The sequence below is a fragment of the Aspergillus sydowii genome (genome assembly GCF_001890705.1).
Source record: "Aspergillus sydowii CBS 593.65 unplaced genomic scaffold ASPSYscaffold_4, whole genome shotgun sequence".
NCBI classification, from domain to species: domain Eukaryota; kingdom Fungi; phylum Ascomycota; class Eurotiomycetes; order Eurotiales; family Aspergillaceae; genus Aspergillus; species Aspergillus sydowii.
Genome location: NW_024467862.1, coordinates 1,518,624 through 1,531,017, shown reverse-complemented (window position 1 = coordinate 1,531,017; position 12,394 = coordinate 1,518,624). Strand labels below are relative to the sequence as shown.

Genomic DNA, 12,394 nt, shown 5'->3' with positions numbered 1-12,394 from the left:
GTCAAAATGAAAGCCGCCCTGATAGTAGTGGACATGCAAGAGGACTTTTGTCCGCCGGTAGACTCTACCTACGCCTGTTGTCCGGCTTTCCTTGTACTGACTATGCTGCATTTCTAATATAGAACGGTTCGCTCGCCGTCCAAGGTGCCCGCGATTTAGCCCCCACAATAAACCTACTCTTAGCACACCCCGGGTTTGCTGTTCGTGTTGCCTCTCAAGATTATCATCCCCAGAGCCATATTTCGTTCGCGACCAACCACCCATCGCCTAACAACCGTCCCTTCAAGAGTCGCATTACAATGACCAATCCTGCTTCGGGGAAAGAGGCGGAGACCAAACAGCAGACACTCTGGCCCGTGCACTGCGTTCAACAAACATCGGGGGCTGACATCATCCCTGAGCTCGACACTACCAATATTGAACTATTCGTACAGAAAGGCATGGACTCGCGCGTTGAGATGTACTCGGCCTTTGCAGATGCTTTCGGAAACCAGGATCCCGCAATAGTGTCTGTAAATGCCAATCTGAGAGCTTTTTTAACTGATAGAGGCGTGACGGATGTTTTCGTTGTCGGGGTTGCGGGGGATGTCTGCGTCAAATACACGGCCCTTGACGCCGCGAAAGCAGGGTTTAGGAGCCATGTCGTGCAAAATGCGACCGCGTGCGTGGTGCCGTCCGGATGGGAGGAAACGATGCGAGAACTAATTTCGGCCGGTGTATTGATTGTTCGATCCGATGGGCCTGAGATAGCTAGTCTTCCTTGACTTAGGCTTTAGAGTTTAGTGCCGGGGATACAGGAGGCATGGATACAGTGTATAGCGGACGTACACCGTAGACTTGGTTGAACGAGGACATCCAGCCAAGAGAAACATGTGGCCGACAGTTGCCCATGTTGTTTCATAGCAGACCCTGCGAGTGGTTGCGGGACGAACTTGCGACAGACAAGACTTGGTTAACGGTCGACTAATGCAGGTGGCGCCACATGGTGGATAGGCAGCAAGGTTATCTATATAAATTGCATCATCCTTATTTGCTTGCCAAACAGCCACTGCTCTTGACGATGGGCTGTTTGCTAAATGCGATAGCTCCCCACCAGGCGTCATCTCGATGCTCTCATTATTATTGATGAGTGGCGCGTCAATCCCTTCTCGAAATGTCTGAGTGCGGGTCTGGGACCGGCAAGGCCCTCCGCCCGTTGACCAGCTTAGGTGGACAGCCCAAAAGATCCAATCACGCTCCTACGACGACGCACCGGTGAATCCCTTGATTTATAAACCTCACCGTCTAAACTGCTTTTCTCATTCCTCCCCCATACCTCATGTCGTCTTTCCAGTGACGGCGCGTATCACACTGACCACGCCATGTCTAACACAATTGCCACCCTAACGGCTGTTGACAGCGAGCTTCCGAGGCGGCTGAGCACTTCTCTTCGATCTCCGACTGGTGACATTCCATATTGGAATGTCAATGTCGCTCCGGCTCGCTGGACGGTCGAGTGTCCCAGTTTCCTGAAGAACCAGCCAGAGAAGAATATTGGTATTCTCTCGACACCCGACGAACGGTATCAAAGACAAGGCTGGGAATATGTGCGACAGATAGTCGGTATGTAGACATGGTCACTCTAGACCTATACGCTGGCTCTAACTCTCCATTTGCTGTTCTTTAGAGAACAACCAAATCGATCAATTCCAACGCCTACCTAGTGACCTGAGAAAATACCTAGAGTACAAGGAACAGATTATTGCCCAGTATGGGTCTATAATGCGATTTGTGGTTAAGGAACGACTTCGTTGGGGGGAAGGAACTGCTGACGATCTGAAACCTAGAGGTCAACCCTTTGAGTACGAAGGTTTGTGATGGATCCCTGTAGATTTGGCATTCGCTCAATCGTGTCCGATATTTGGGCTGGACTGGGATGAGCTGACCGTGAGGGCGTGTGGAAGCAGAGGATATGCGAATCTTGTACAATGACTGGCCATATGGGCTGGCCGATGGCATTGTTCACTTAGTAGTCTGGACAAAGTTTGATCTAGAAGATGATCCAGCAACAGACGACTTGACACCTCGCGCAAGACAGGAGATTGACGACTTTGTGAAACGGGTATTCTGCTCGCGGATGGGACCAGGCCAGGTACGTAGGATACTGCATGGCAGATGTTGCATGCACGATATCAGTGGAGGTGTCGTAACTGACGGCGTGTCTTTTCGTATTTGCAGGTTGTATGGTTCAAAAACTGGAGGTCGCTCAAGTCGGTGCATGCTGTTGAACATTTCCATGTCATGCTACACAATCCGGACTCCGCCTTTGTCGAGGAGATCACAGGCGCAGACGTGCCCTGGTCGATAAGAGGGGGTCTGAGCTGCTCCTCCTTGGATGTTGAGCATTTCCCCGCTGAAGATAGCTAATCATACCCCTGGGAGTAATATTAATCACGGTCTGAGACGCTGTGTTGATTCGACAGTATGACTATGGCTACGAAAACTCTCATGCAAAGCCCCCCACAGCTGCCAAGCGATGTGGCCCCCGCCGACTGACGAGAATCGGGTGACAACAAAAGGAAATTATAAATGGATTTGTGTCTTGTTCTGGAAGGACTCTGAGCCATCACATCACCTGTTTTGCGTCAGGGAATGGTGGCGGGTGGGGATCGTCGAGTGGGCAAACAGGCATACATAAAGCGACGGCACCCCCAAACGGCGGTGCGCAAGTGACTTCATCTTCTGTCTCTTCCTGCGACGTTTAAGATAGAATGAAATAAATCCTAGACACTCCTGCCCAAGCGACCTCTACATAGAGATGAAGAACATTGTAGCCAGCATGCCCAAGCTCCCCGTTGCGCATATCCGCCGTCGGTCGTCGCTCGCCAGTAAGTTCCGTCATCGTCGCTCCCAACGTCATTTTCGCTTCCCCTCCTCGTTTTTCCTCAACTCCGCCTCCTCCACCCTCTCCCCCTCCAGTTTCTAGGACCATCCCCGCTACGGCCGTTCTTTTCTATGCCTTATATTCTAATTTAATCGGGAGATTCTCGGTTCTTTTCTTTCTTTGCCCACCATGTCCGCTGACTGGAGCTATTTCTGGGGTACTTCAGGTAACCGTTCATCGCTCGATGAGCCAAAGTCCGATAATGTTAGCGGTGACGACGAGGTCGTCGAACCCGATCAAGGCAATGGTATGTAGTCCATCTTCTCGTACGCCTCATGCATCGCTGTATCACAAAGCTGACCAGAGCCTTGAGCGTAATAGTCCTCAGCCACATCATTTCGCAGCTCCGACCAGGAGCGGACCTGAGTCGAGTTGTATTACCCACCTTTATCCTTGAGCCCAGGTCCATGCTGGAGCGGATTACAAAGTATGTCAACTTCACTGAATGTCTCTTCCACCCATGGCGGCTAATAAAGCTTCAGTTTCATGGCGCATCCCGAAACCCTACTTCCCATGCCGACGAACGATGACCCTCTCGAGCGCTTCGTATCCGTTGTCAAGTTTTATCTGAGTGGGTGGCATATCAAACCTCCGTACGTAGTTTTCCACTGCTTATATCTACATGCCCTTCCGCTCGGGGGCGTTCCTGCTAACAAACTGATACAGAGGAGTTAAGAAGCCCTTGAACCCTGTCCTCGGTGAAACGTACACTTGCTCCTGGGAGTACCCTGACGGCACCCATGGTTATTATATCTCCGAACAGACCTCCCATCACCCGCCCAAATCAAGCTATTTCTTTATGGCGCCAGAACACCATATCCGAATCGACGGCACGCTCAAACCGCGAAGCAAGTTTCTCGGTAACTCCGCCGCAAGTATGATGGAGGGAATTGCTATTCTACGGTTCTTGAACCGTGGCGAAGACAAGCAACGAGGCGAACGATAGTAGGTGGAAATGTGCTTGGAATTCTGCAACGAAGCGACTAACACCACTAACAGCATTCTGACGCAACCGAACATGTATGCCCGGGGTATCCTATTCGGTAAAATGAAGTACGAACTCGGAGACCACAGCTTCGTGAGGTGTCCTGAGAATAATCTAGTCGCCGATATTGAATTCAAAACCAAGGGTTACTTCTCCGGGACCTACAACGCCATTGGAGGAACGATCAAGAATGAAAAAACCGGGGAAGTATTGTATGAAATCTCTGGTTTCTGGAACGGCGAGATGCATATCAAAAGTGTTCACGTATGTCCTTGATGAATCCTTCTCTTGTCGTTTTCATTGCGCGCCTATAACTAACCTACTCAGTCGCATGATAAAGAGGTTCTTTTCAACGCTAAAAAGTCCAAACCGACCTTTCCCACGACCCGCCCCATCGAACAGCAAGGCGAGCGCGAGTCCCAGCGGTTATGGCAGAGTACCGTGAAAGCCATCATTTCCTCAAACCACGAGGCAGCCACAGATGAAAAGACACGGATAGAAGACCGTCAACGAGAGGAGGCGGCGAAGCGAGCTGAACAGGGTGTCGAATGGCATCCTCGACTCTTCCGGGCTATCAATAGCGGTCCAGGCGGCTCAGAAGAGGGCGAGGAAGGTCTCGATTGGATTATCAATGCTCACGTGTACGTTCAGCTGCAACAGAGTGGGTTGAGATCCCTGAAGCTAATATGTCGTCTACAGAGACTCACAGGACGTCGAAAAAGCAAAGGCAGAAATTCTAGCCATTGCTCCGATACTTGATGGGCAAACATGGGACAGCTTTGCGATCCCAGAATACAAAGCCGGTGCGGTGAACGGTGCGTGCAAATCGGAGAACCAATCAGAAAACACGAAACCAGAGGCCACGCCAGAAGCAAATCCAAGTAAAAGCACGGAGAGCAGGGATGAGGCCATGGAGGGGAAATATTCAAAGACGTCAGGGGTCGACATTCCGTGATCGCTGGGGAAGACTCGAAGCCTTGATTCTTAAACGGCTTCAGTCCTAGGACCCCCGCCGGACGCCTCCACTCTGGAACATGCTTATTGAGAAAATGAAGAAAAACCTCCGTCGCTGCAGTATGCCTGGGTATATTCTTCGTCGTACAAAGATGGCTGTGACCTAACTGTGCTTGCTGCCTTTTTTTATCCGCCCGCCTGCCCAACATTTAACTATGGAGCTGGAAGGGCCTTACTCATATGAGCCTTGAAATTTCAACATCCCGGCTTGGATCAAGATATCCACTGTCCGTCGCCATCAATTATACTGGATACCCGATCTGCATTTTGTCTACGCGAAGAAAAGTGACCAGCCTGTTTAAGAGGATAAAATAATATAAAAAAGGACCGAAAACAATGTTTACAGGCTTTGAACTAGGGTAGAGAGGAACGGGAGAAAGAAGGTATATAGGAGTATCTGCTAATTATTTGGTTTATGAGCTTAATAATATCTGGTATACCATAATTATTAATTTAATACTGTAATGCATGGCTAGGCTCTAGCTTAACCGTGCACCTGTATGCAATATGCATGCATACCAACTCCATTCGCCATGAAAATGCACCAAACTCATCCAGAAAATATAAAACAAAAACGCCGCTACCATTAGGTATCTCACCAACCCAACCAACACCAAAGCCACACAAGAACCAAAAGAGAAACGAGCAAGAGATTCAAGAATATAACTCCCCACGCAGCCCAGCCCCCTTCTCGGCATCCCTTCGTCTTGAACTCTTCCCACCATCGCCCTGCTCCTCCCTTTCCTCTTCTAACTTAGCAATTTCCTCCTCAATCTCCTTCTCTGTGTCCTCTCTAAGCCCCAACAAATCCGGCGGGATGACAGACATTTGCACGCTCGGCGCCGCTTGGAGGTATCTCAACTGCTCGCGGATTGTCTGCACAATAGTCTGTAGGTAAGCGCGCGAGTTCTTATTCTCGAGCTTGCGCATTTCCGAAAGCGGTGGGAAGAGCGAAAAGTCGGGGCCAAAGTGATTTCGGAATGCGACGTTGTTCGGGATAACGGCGTCAATTTTGTCCTCGGCGTCGATGAGAATGGATGTTTCGTGCGCCCAGGCCCTGGAGACGTTGCGGGGTGTGTAGCCCCCACCGCCAACAACGAGGAGGGGCAAGTTGAATGTCTTTGTGAACGCGACGCAGGCGCCGTGGGCGGCGACGTTAAGGTTGAAGCAGCCGAGTCTGTCGCAGCCTAGAGAGTCGGCACCACATTGAAGGACGATCGCGGAGGGACGATATGATTCTACGCAGGCGCCAATGACGTCGCGGTAGAGCTGGACGTATGACTCGTCGTCGATGCCGTCGTGAAGGGGCACGTTGACGGCGTGGTGGGCGCCTGGGTTGAGGGGGTGGGTTGGCCCTGTACTATCGAGGGGACCTGTGCCTGGGAAAAAGTTCTCCTTGTCGTACTTGTGAAATGAGACTGTGAGGACCCTGTCGGAGGACCAAAAGGCTTGTTCGACGCCGTCACCATGGTGGACATCGATGTCGATGTACATTACACGCGGGTGTACGCGAAGGAGTTGCAGGACAGCGAGAACGATGTCGTTCACGTAGCAGAACCCGCTGGCTTCGGCCTTTTTGGCGTGGTGCAGGCCACCGGACCAGTTGATTGCTATGTCGGCTTGGTTGTTGCAGAGCTTGCGGGCGGCGTCGATGGAGGCTCCGGCGTAGAGTGAACAGTACTGGAATAAACCGTCGAAGATGGGACAGTCATCACCGAAGTTGAAGCGTACGATGTTCTCGCTCATTTTTGTTTCGTTTATTTCCCCTGGGCTAACTGTCTGAAGGAAATGAAGGTAGTCGGACGAATGGAAATCGTTCAGTTCCTCTGGTGTCGCGGCGCGCGAGTGGTACAGGTCCATTGCATGATGCATGCCGTATGCGAGCACCAGCTGTTTGGTGAGAGTGAGTCGCCATGGCTTCATAGGATGTGACTGGCCGAAATGATGTAGTTCTACCGCTGGGTTTGCGTGCCAGGACACTCGGTAGCCCGGTGGTCGCGCGACGATGCCTTCATGTTGGTGTTGGGCGGATTTGCGATCGACCGAGAGCGTAGGAGTGGGGTTGTACTCTTGTACAATGGCGGACCGGGGCATGAGAGTGGACTTTACGGGATAGCAGACTTGAAAACGAGTTGGCGGTGGGTGGAGATAAGCAGGTTCGATAATCAAAGACTCGAATTGTGAAGAATGAAGCTGAGGCGATCCCCAAATCACAAGCAGGAAACGGGTCCCACCGCTTATTCAGCATCCGATGTCGCCCTCGGCCGCTTTTCGGTGCATAGTCCGCATCTATAAAGTGGCGCTTCAAGACAATACCCCGCTGCAGACAGAACTTGCAGCAGATTTTTCAAGAGTGATTCAGTATAGAACAGGGAATAATTGCTGGCTCGAAAAGAAAAAATGAACACCGCCGCCTCAAAGCTCCGCCAGGCCCTCCGGGACCCTAACGCTTTCATAACCGCCCCTGGTGTCTACGACGGACTATCGGCCCGTATAGCCCTCAATGTCGGGTTCGACGCTCTCTACATGGTATGCACCTTTTTATCACTCCTTACCATATCCATTTCCGAGGTGATACTCACAATCGGATAGACTGGCGCCGGTACCGCCGCCTCCGTCCATGGTCAAGCAGATCTAGGAATCTGCACGCTCAATGATATGCGAGCGAACGCTGAAATGATCAGCAATCTCTCCCCATCAACCCCAGTGATATCAGATGCCGACACTGGATATGGCGGTCCGATCATGGTCGCCCGTACCACAGAACAGTACGCCCGCGCAGGCGTCGCAGGGTTCCACCTCGAAGACCAGGTGCAAACAAAGCGATGCGGGCACCTCGGCGGGAAGATCTTAGTGGACAGTGATACGTACACCACTCGAATCCGGGCTGCAGTGCAAGCCCGCCAGCGTATTGGAAGCGATATCGTGATAATCGCACGCACAGATGCCCTTCAGGTAAACGGCTACGAGGACAGTCTCGCGCGGTTGCGGGCGGCTCGCGACGCTGGTGCAGATGCCGGTTTCCTCGAGGGAATCTCCTCCATCGAAATGGCGCGTCAGGTGGTAGCTGACCTCGCACCTTGGCCGTTGCTTCTAAACATGGTGGAGCATGGCTCTACCCCGTCCATTACTGCTGCTCAGGCACGCGAGATTGGGTTCCGAATGATCATTTTCCCTTTTGCCGCACTAGGCCCCGCTTGTACAGCCATCCGGGAGGGAATGGAGAAACTCAAGCGTGATGGCATACCAGGGTTAGACAAGGAGTTAACACCGCAGATGCTCTTCCGGGTGTGCGGGTTAGATGAAAGTGTAAAGGTGGATGCTGCCGCGGGCGGAGCAGCTTTCAACAGTGGAGTAGACCTCAAGTAATTAGCCGTCACAGGGTCCGGTGTAGCTGCTAGTATAGGTCATCAATAGACGCTGTGAAGAAAATTGTCTGCTATCTCAAGTTAGAGTAGCGATGGTAGGTGCTGTTCAGCGCAGTTATGTGCTGATAATGTCGGTAATGTAGCTTAAAACATGAGCCCCTCGAGATATACACCGCGATTTGATGACAGTACTAGTGAAAGCCAGAACAGGGACAAGATCGCAGTCCGGTCCAGGATGTGGTGGATGTGGTAGAGGTGGTCAACGGCTAGACGACATGAGCATACATCACGTGACCCACTGACTAAATGTTGTGTCGTTCCCAGGATTGAGCAAATAATGCAACAGTGCAGTCTGAAAGACTGGAACTCGATAAAGAACCAGATTGATGTTTCTACCGCAAGGGGATGTTTTGCGACCTCTTGGCGCTTAATTTCCGACGCATGAGCTGAGCCACTTCGAGAGGCAACCGAATTCAGGAACGGTCCCCGAATCCATACTTTCCATGAACTGGAGTGGAATTAACGAGTTCACGATGGTTCCTTCCTTCAGCATGGGTTTGATAATAATTACTCGGGTCTAACCTATCATAGTGGTTTTCTGGACAGAATCCGCAGAGATTTGAAGTTTCATCTTCCATCCCATGGCCAATCCCGCTCGCAACCACGGTACTCTCGTCCACGGAACTTATGTTTATTTTTGGGGCCCACCCAGGGGTCACTGTGTCGAGTGTGTCCGACGGTCCGTATGCCGTATATCTTTTGAAAATGGAGCTCTGATTACCTCTGTGGAATAACAGCCACCATAATATAAGACGCATGGCTATTTTTCGATAATCCATTCAGTTGCCTGGATTGACAGTGTACTTCCGCCGGAATAAGGCGAATTGGACCACTTGGCTCGCAAATCCCGCGTTGCCGGTCCAAGACAGTTAAGCTAACGACGAGCTAAGCCGGCAAATCGTCAGTCAGCCGCGTCACTCCGTGGTTATTCGGCGATTCGCCCCGCTTACTTTGGCTAGGCTGTTCGAGAACTCGCTCACAGGCAGTGTTTGCTTCAAAAGACGTCGCCCGAGGCATCGACGCCTCATTTCCCGCGACTCCAGGGAGGCAGATAACGAAGCGGCCACGAATCCGCGACACACCAGGGTCCGGAGTCAAGGTTCGGGGGAGATGGTTCGCCCAACTGTCTCAAACCCGTCGCCTTCGTGTCCATGCTGGTTCCCTCGTCTCCATATCCAGTATTGGATATCGTTGCGGTGAGACCGTGAGAGGCAGCCCAAGCCCACAGAGGATGCAAACAGAGCTTTGGATTTGTTACAGCAAGTTGGTGGCTTTCAGCACACCACATCAGGGCGCTCTTGACTGGAGCAAAATGTCCTCCAGAGTCTCCGGGCGCATCGCCGGTCATGCCAATGAGCATATAAATTACTGGCTTACAACCCACTCCGTGGGGCATGACGTGGCGGAGTAGCGAACGGCAGTTGATCCTGATTCCTGATTCACGTCCGCTTGGGCCGGCCGTCTTCTGAGTCTGATTCTGGATTTTGCTGGTCTGGATTCTGGAATCGGCGAACGATGTGAAGTGGAGGGGAGCAAACGGCTGCCTGCCATCTGCCGTGGAGTGGTCAACCCACTGTGCTCGACTGCTCGCATTTTTAGCTGAAAAACCAGATCGATCGAAAAACCGAGAACAACACATCGAATTGTCGTTTGCCGGGAGCAATTGCGATTTGTGATTCGTTTTGACTGGTAGGAATGCGCTGTTCCTGGATCCTGAATCGCAACGCCGCGCACTGGGAGTGTGCCGCTGTCAGGCTCCGTAATAATCCTCAGAAACCACATGAAGACCTACCTTACCGTCGGAATACACCATGCCCCATCTCTTCAGTGAGATTGGCTGGGTTGACGAGGAAGATCAGGTCGAGAGCGCTCGACTGATTCGACTCTGCTCAAGGAGTGGAGCCACACAGTTCCCCGCTGCCAATAACCACATCCAGTTTTCAGCATTCAGGCACCATTTGTCCCAACCGGCCAATCAGCGGCTTTACCTTTTTTTAATTGTGATCACTCTTGTTTCAATTTAGTCGAATTTAATTTCAACACCCAGAGGGAGTTACCGTACCTTACTTCTTGGTGGGTATACTTCGCACACGCAAGCATCGCAGAGACGGGCACCTTTAAGAGCACTGGGCCCTCTCCCTCCTTCTCCTTCTCTCTCTCTTCTCCCACCTCTCCTCCAATCATTCTGTCGAGCTTCACTGTCCACTCTTTTCTTTCGAGATCGCCGTCGCGGTCCTCATTCATTCATTGTCTTCCGAATCACACACTCTCTCGTCCTTTGTGACTCGACTGCGTTTCAGTTCCAAAAGAATCTCTTTCAGTTGACTGGGCTACATACCTGGTCTATATATATACACCTGCCTCACCTCGAGTTTAGCCGGGTCAACAAAACCAACCCTTATCAATATGCAACTCAAGAATTATATGCTCCTGCTGACGGCCATGACGGCTGGCTCGGCCGTTGCACGCATGCACGGCCACGATCGCCGTCATGCCGCTCACCGCGCACGCGAGGAGAAACGTGCTGTCGGTGACATTGTCACCGCTATGATTGACGGGAAGATGGTCACCTGGGCCAACGAGTACGATGGCGGTGCTGGCGGTGCTGCCACTGCTACGACAGACTCTGATGCCGCCGCCGCTACTGCTGCAACCACTACCACCAGCGCTGCCGACGACGCCGCTACTACTACCGAGACTACCGACGACATCCCCGAGGTTTCAAGCGTTTCATCTGCCCCTGGCACTTGCGGCAACTGGTACGACAAGTCTGATGAGTACTCCCGCTCGGGATTCGGTCTATCTACTTTGTCCAACGGCCTGCAGTACGTCAAGTACATCGGAAACATTGGAAACCCCTGGGGTAGCAACATCATTGAGATCGAAGCCGACAAGGCCTGCAAGTACCAGAACGTCGCCAGATTCGAGGGTAGTGAGACCGACCCCTGGACCATTGTCTTCTGGAACAACTACGGTCCCACCCGCAAGATGGACGGCTGGTACGGACATTCTGCTCTCAAACTCACTCTCGAACCCGGTGACATCAAGTACGTGGCCTTCGACGATGACTCCCAGGGTGGATGGAGTGCCGCTAAGGGTGAATCCATTCCCGTCGATGCCAATGGTGGTTACTCCGCCACTTGGGGTGAATTTGACTTTGACAGTGACAAAAACAACGGCTGGTCTGGCTTTGATGTCTCTTGTATCCAGGCTCAGAACGCCAACCAGGAAGTCCAAGGCATGAAGATCTGCGAACATGGGGGCGATCAGTGTTCTTACGTTACCCATCTTGCTAAGAAGGTGAAGGACGCCTACACCGCCGCCGAGACCGGCCTCGACGGCATCGGTGGCCAGGTTCAAAACCAGCCCGTCCGTCTCGTCGTCAACATCGACTACGACGAGTAAACCATCAACTATCTTGGGTTCTGGCGCTTGTCGTTTCCTTCTTGGCCTGCCTTTCGCGTTTATACTCCCTATCAATTTGTCTTCTCTTGGATCCTAGCAGCTTAGGACCATGCTCTTTACCTACAATTCTTTCTTTTTCCTCGTTTTGTATATAGAATTATACCAGTTTACTTTTCTAGTCGATATTAACGTGATGATGTACATTCTACCTACATGGTTTTCCCCCACGACATAATATCATGTGTCACCTAAATAATCTAGATGTACAATAATCACAAATCCAAACTCAGCTCGAAGCATCAAAGCCTCCCAACGTCACCACAAGTGGGCATTATTAGCACCAGCCTCTTTGAATCTTCAACCAGCCTCATCCCTTGATTCACCAAACCAGACTAACACAAACACGATCTTTATGCCCCTGGATATGCGTTTATCATATTCGCTCACCTACATTGTTGTATCCCCAGCCCCGCTGTTCTCCAATCCTTCCTATAACATAGTGCTTCCTCCAACTCCCCGGTCGCAACCTCCCAGACCTAAAATCGATAATAATAGCACTTTCTCGGAGTAAACATGCCCCGAAAATAGTATCAGGCCAATAAGTACTTATTATCCAGTGGTGAAAATCACACCCCTGTC

At 51.5% G+C, this 12,394-nt stretch overlaps 8 protein-coding genes across 8 annotated transcripts; 5 read left to right on the top strand and 3 right to left on the bottom strand.

Annotated features, from left to right (window-relative positions):
* Positions 1 to 6: 6 nt before the first annotated feature.
* Positions 7 to 764, top strand: ASPSYDRAFT_88756 (uncharacterized protein; the record flags this gene model as incomplete). The annotated part of the gene is made up of 2 exons (XM_040852057.1): positions 7 to 57; positions 123 to 764. 2 exons carry the CDS (start codon positions 7 to 9, stop codon positions 762 to 764), a joined length of 693 nt encoding a protein of 230 aa, XP_040703667.1.
* A 299-nt stretch (positions 765 to 1,063) lies between these two features.
* ASPSYDRAFT_907892 (GIG1 family protein) lies at positions 1,064 to 2,602 on the top strand. Its single transcript, XM_040852384.1, has 4 exons — positions 1,064 to 1,602; positions 1,655 to 1,849; positions 1,944 to 2,131; positions 2,218 to 2,602. Exons 1-4 carry the CDS (start codon positions 1,362 to 1,364, stop codon positions 2,404 to 2,406), a joined length of 813 nt encoding a protein of 270 aa, XP_040703666.1. The 5' UTR covers positions 1,064 to 1,361; the 3' UTR covers positions 2,407 to 2,602.
* A 450-nt stretch (positions 2,603 to 3,052) lies between these two features.
* ASPSYDRAFT_57372 (OSBP family protein) lies at positions 3,053 to 4,953 on the top strand (the record flags this gene model as incomplete). The annotated part of the gene is made up of 8 exons (XM_040849358.1): positions 3,053 to 3,170; positions 3,245 to 3,350; positions 3,406 to 3,516; positions 3,590 to 3,868; positions 3,923 to 4,172; positions 4,236 to 4,549; positions 4,608 to 4,789; positions 4,907 to 4,953. 8 exons carry the CDS (start codon positions 3,053 to 3,055, stop codon positions 4,951 to 4,953), a joined length of 1,407 nt encoding a protein of 468 aa, XP_040703665.1.
* A 623-nt stretch (positions 4,954 to 5,576) lies between these two features.
* Positions 5,577 to 7,016, bottom strand: hosA (histone deacetylase HOS2; the record flags this gene model as incomplete). Its single annotated transcript, XM_040852056.1, has 1 exon — positions 5,577 to 7,016. One exon carries the CDS (start codon positions 7,014 to 7,016, stop codon positions 5,577 to 5,579), a length of 1,440 nt encoding a protein of 479 aa, XP_040703664.1.
* A 306-nt stretch (positions 7,017 to 7,322) lies between these two features.
* ASPSYDRAFT_57370 (isocitrate lyase/PEP mutase family protein) lies at positions 7,323 to 8,291 on the top strand (the record flags this gene model as incomplete). Its single annotated transcript, XM_040849357.1, has 2 exons — positions 7,323 to 7,451; positions 7,515 to 8,291. The coding sequence occupies 2 exons, from the start codon at positions 7,323 to 7,325 to the stop codon at positions 8,289 to 8,291; spliced, it is 906 nt and encodes a 301-aa protein (XP_040703663.1).
* Positions 8,292 to 8,681: 390 nt separating this feature from the next.
* Positions 8,682 to 9,386, bottom strand: ASPSYDRAFT_44253 (uncharacterized protein). The gene has a single exon (XM_040846817.1). It carries the CDS (start codon positions 9,127 to 9,129, stop codon positions 8,764 to 8,766), a length of 366 nt encoding a protein of 121 aa, XP_040703662.1. The 5' UTR covers positions 9,130 to 9,386; the 3' UTR covers positions 8,682 to 8,763.
* ASPSYDRAFT_44251 (uncharacterized protein) lies at positions 9,309 to 10,318 on the bottom strand. The gene has a single exon (XM_040846816.1). The coding sequence runs from the start codon at positions 9,987 to 9,989 to the stop codon at positions 9,375 to 9,377; it is 615 nt and encodes a 204-aa protein (XP_040703661.1). The 5' UTR covers positions 9,990 to 10,318; the 3' UTR covers positions 9,309 to 9,374.
* Positions 10,319 to 10,756: 438 nt separating this feature from the next.
* aspf4 (allergen Asp F4) lies at positions 10,757 to 12,326 on the top strand (the record flags this gene model as incomplete). Its single annotated transcript, XM_040849356.1, has 3 exons — positions 10,757 to 10,943; positions 10,974 to 11,751; positions 12,311 to 12,326. 3 exons carry the CDS (start codon positions 10,757 to 10,759, stop codon positions 12,324 to 12,326), a joined length of 981 nt encoding a protein of 326 aa, XP_040703660.1.
* Between the last annotated feature and the right edge of the window lie 68 nt (positions 12,327 to 12,394).

Excerpts from the sequence above, each read along its gene's own strand:
- ASPSYDRAFT_907892 (XM_040852384.1), top strand. The coding sequence starts at position 1,362 with ATGTCTAACACAATTGCCACCCTAACGGCTGTTGACAGCGAGCTTCCG. Across the intron at positions 1,850-1,943 it reads TCAACCCTTTGAGTACGAAG|CAGAGGATATGCGAATCTTG; the intron begins GTTTGTGATGGA and ends GGCGTGTGGAAG. Across the intron at positions 2,132-2,217 it reads CGCGGATGGGACCAGGCCAG|GTTGTATGGTTCAAAAACTG; the intron begins GTACGTAGGATA and ends TCGTATTTGCAG.
- ASPSYDRAFT_44253 (XM_040846817.1), bottom strand. The coding sequence starts at position 9,129 with ATGGATTATCGAAAAATAGCCATGCGTCTTATATTATGGTGGCTGTTA.
- ASPSYDRAFT_44251 (XM_040846816.1), bottom strand. The coding sequence starts at position 9,989 with ATGTGTTGTTCTCGGTTTTTCGATCGATCTGGTTTTTCAGCTAAAAAT.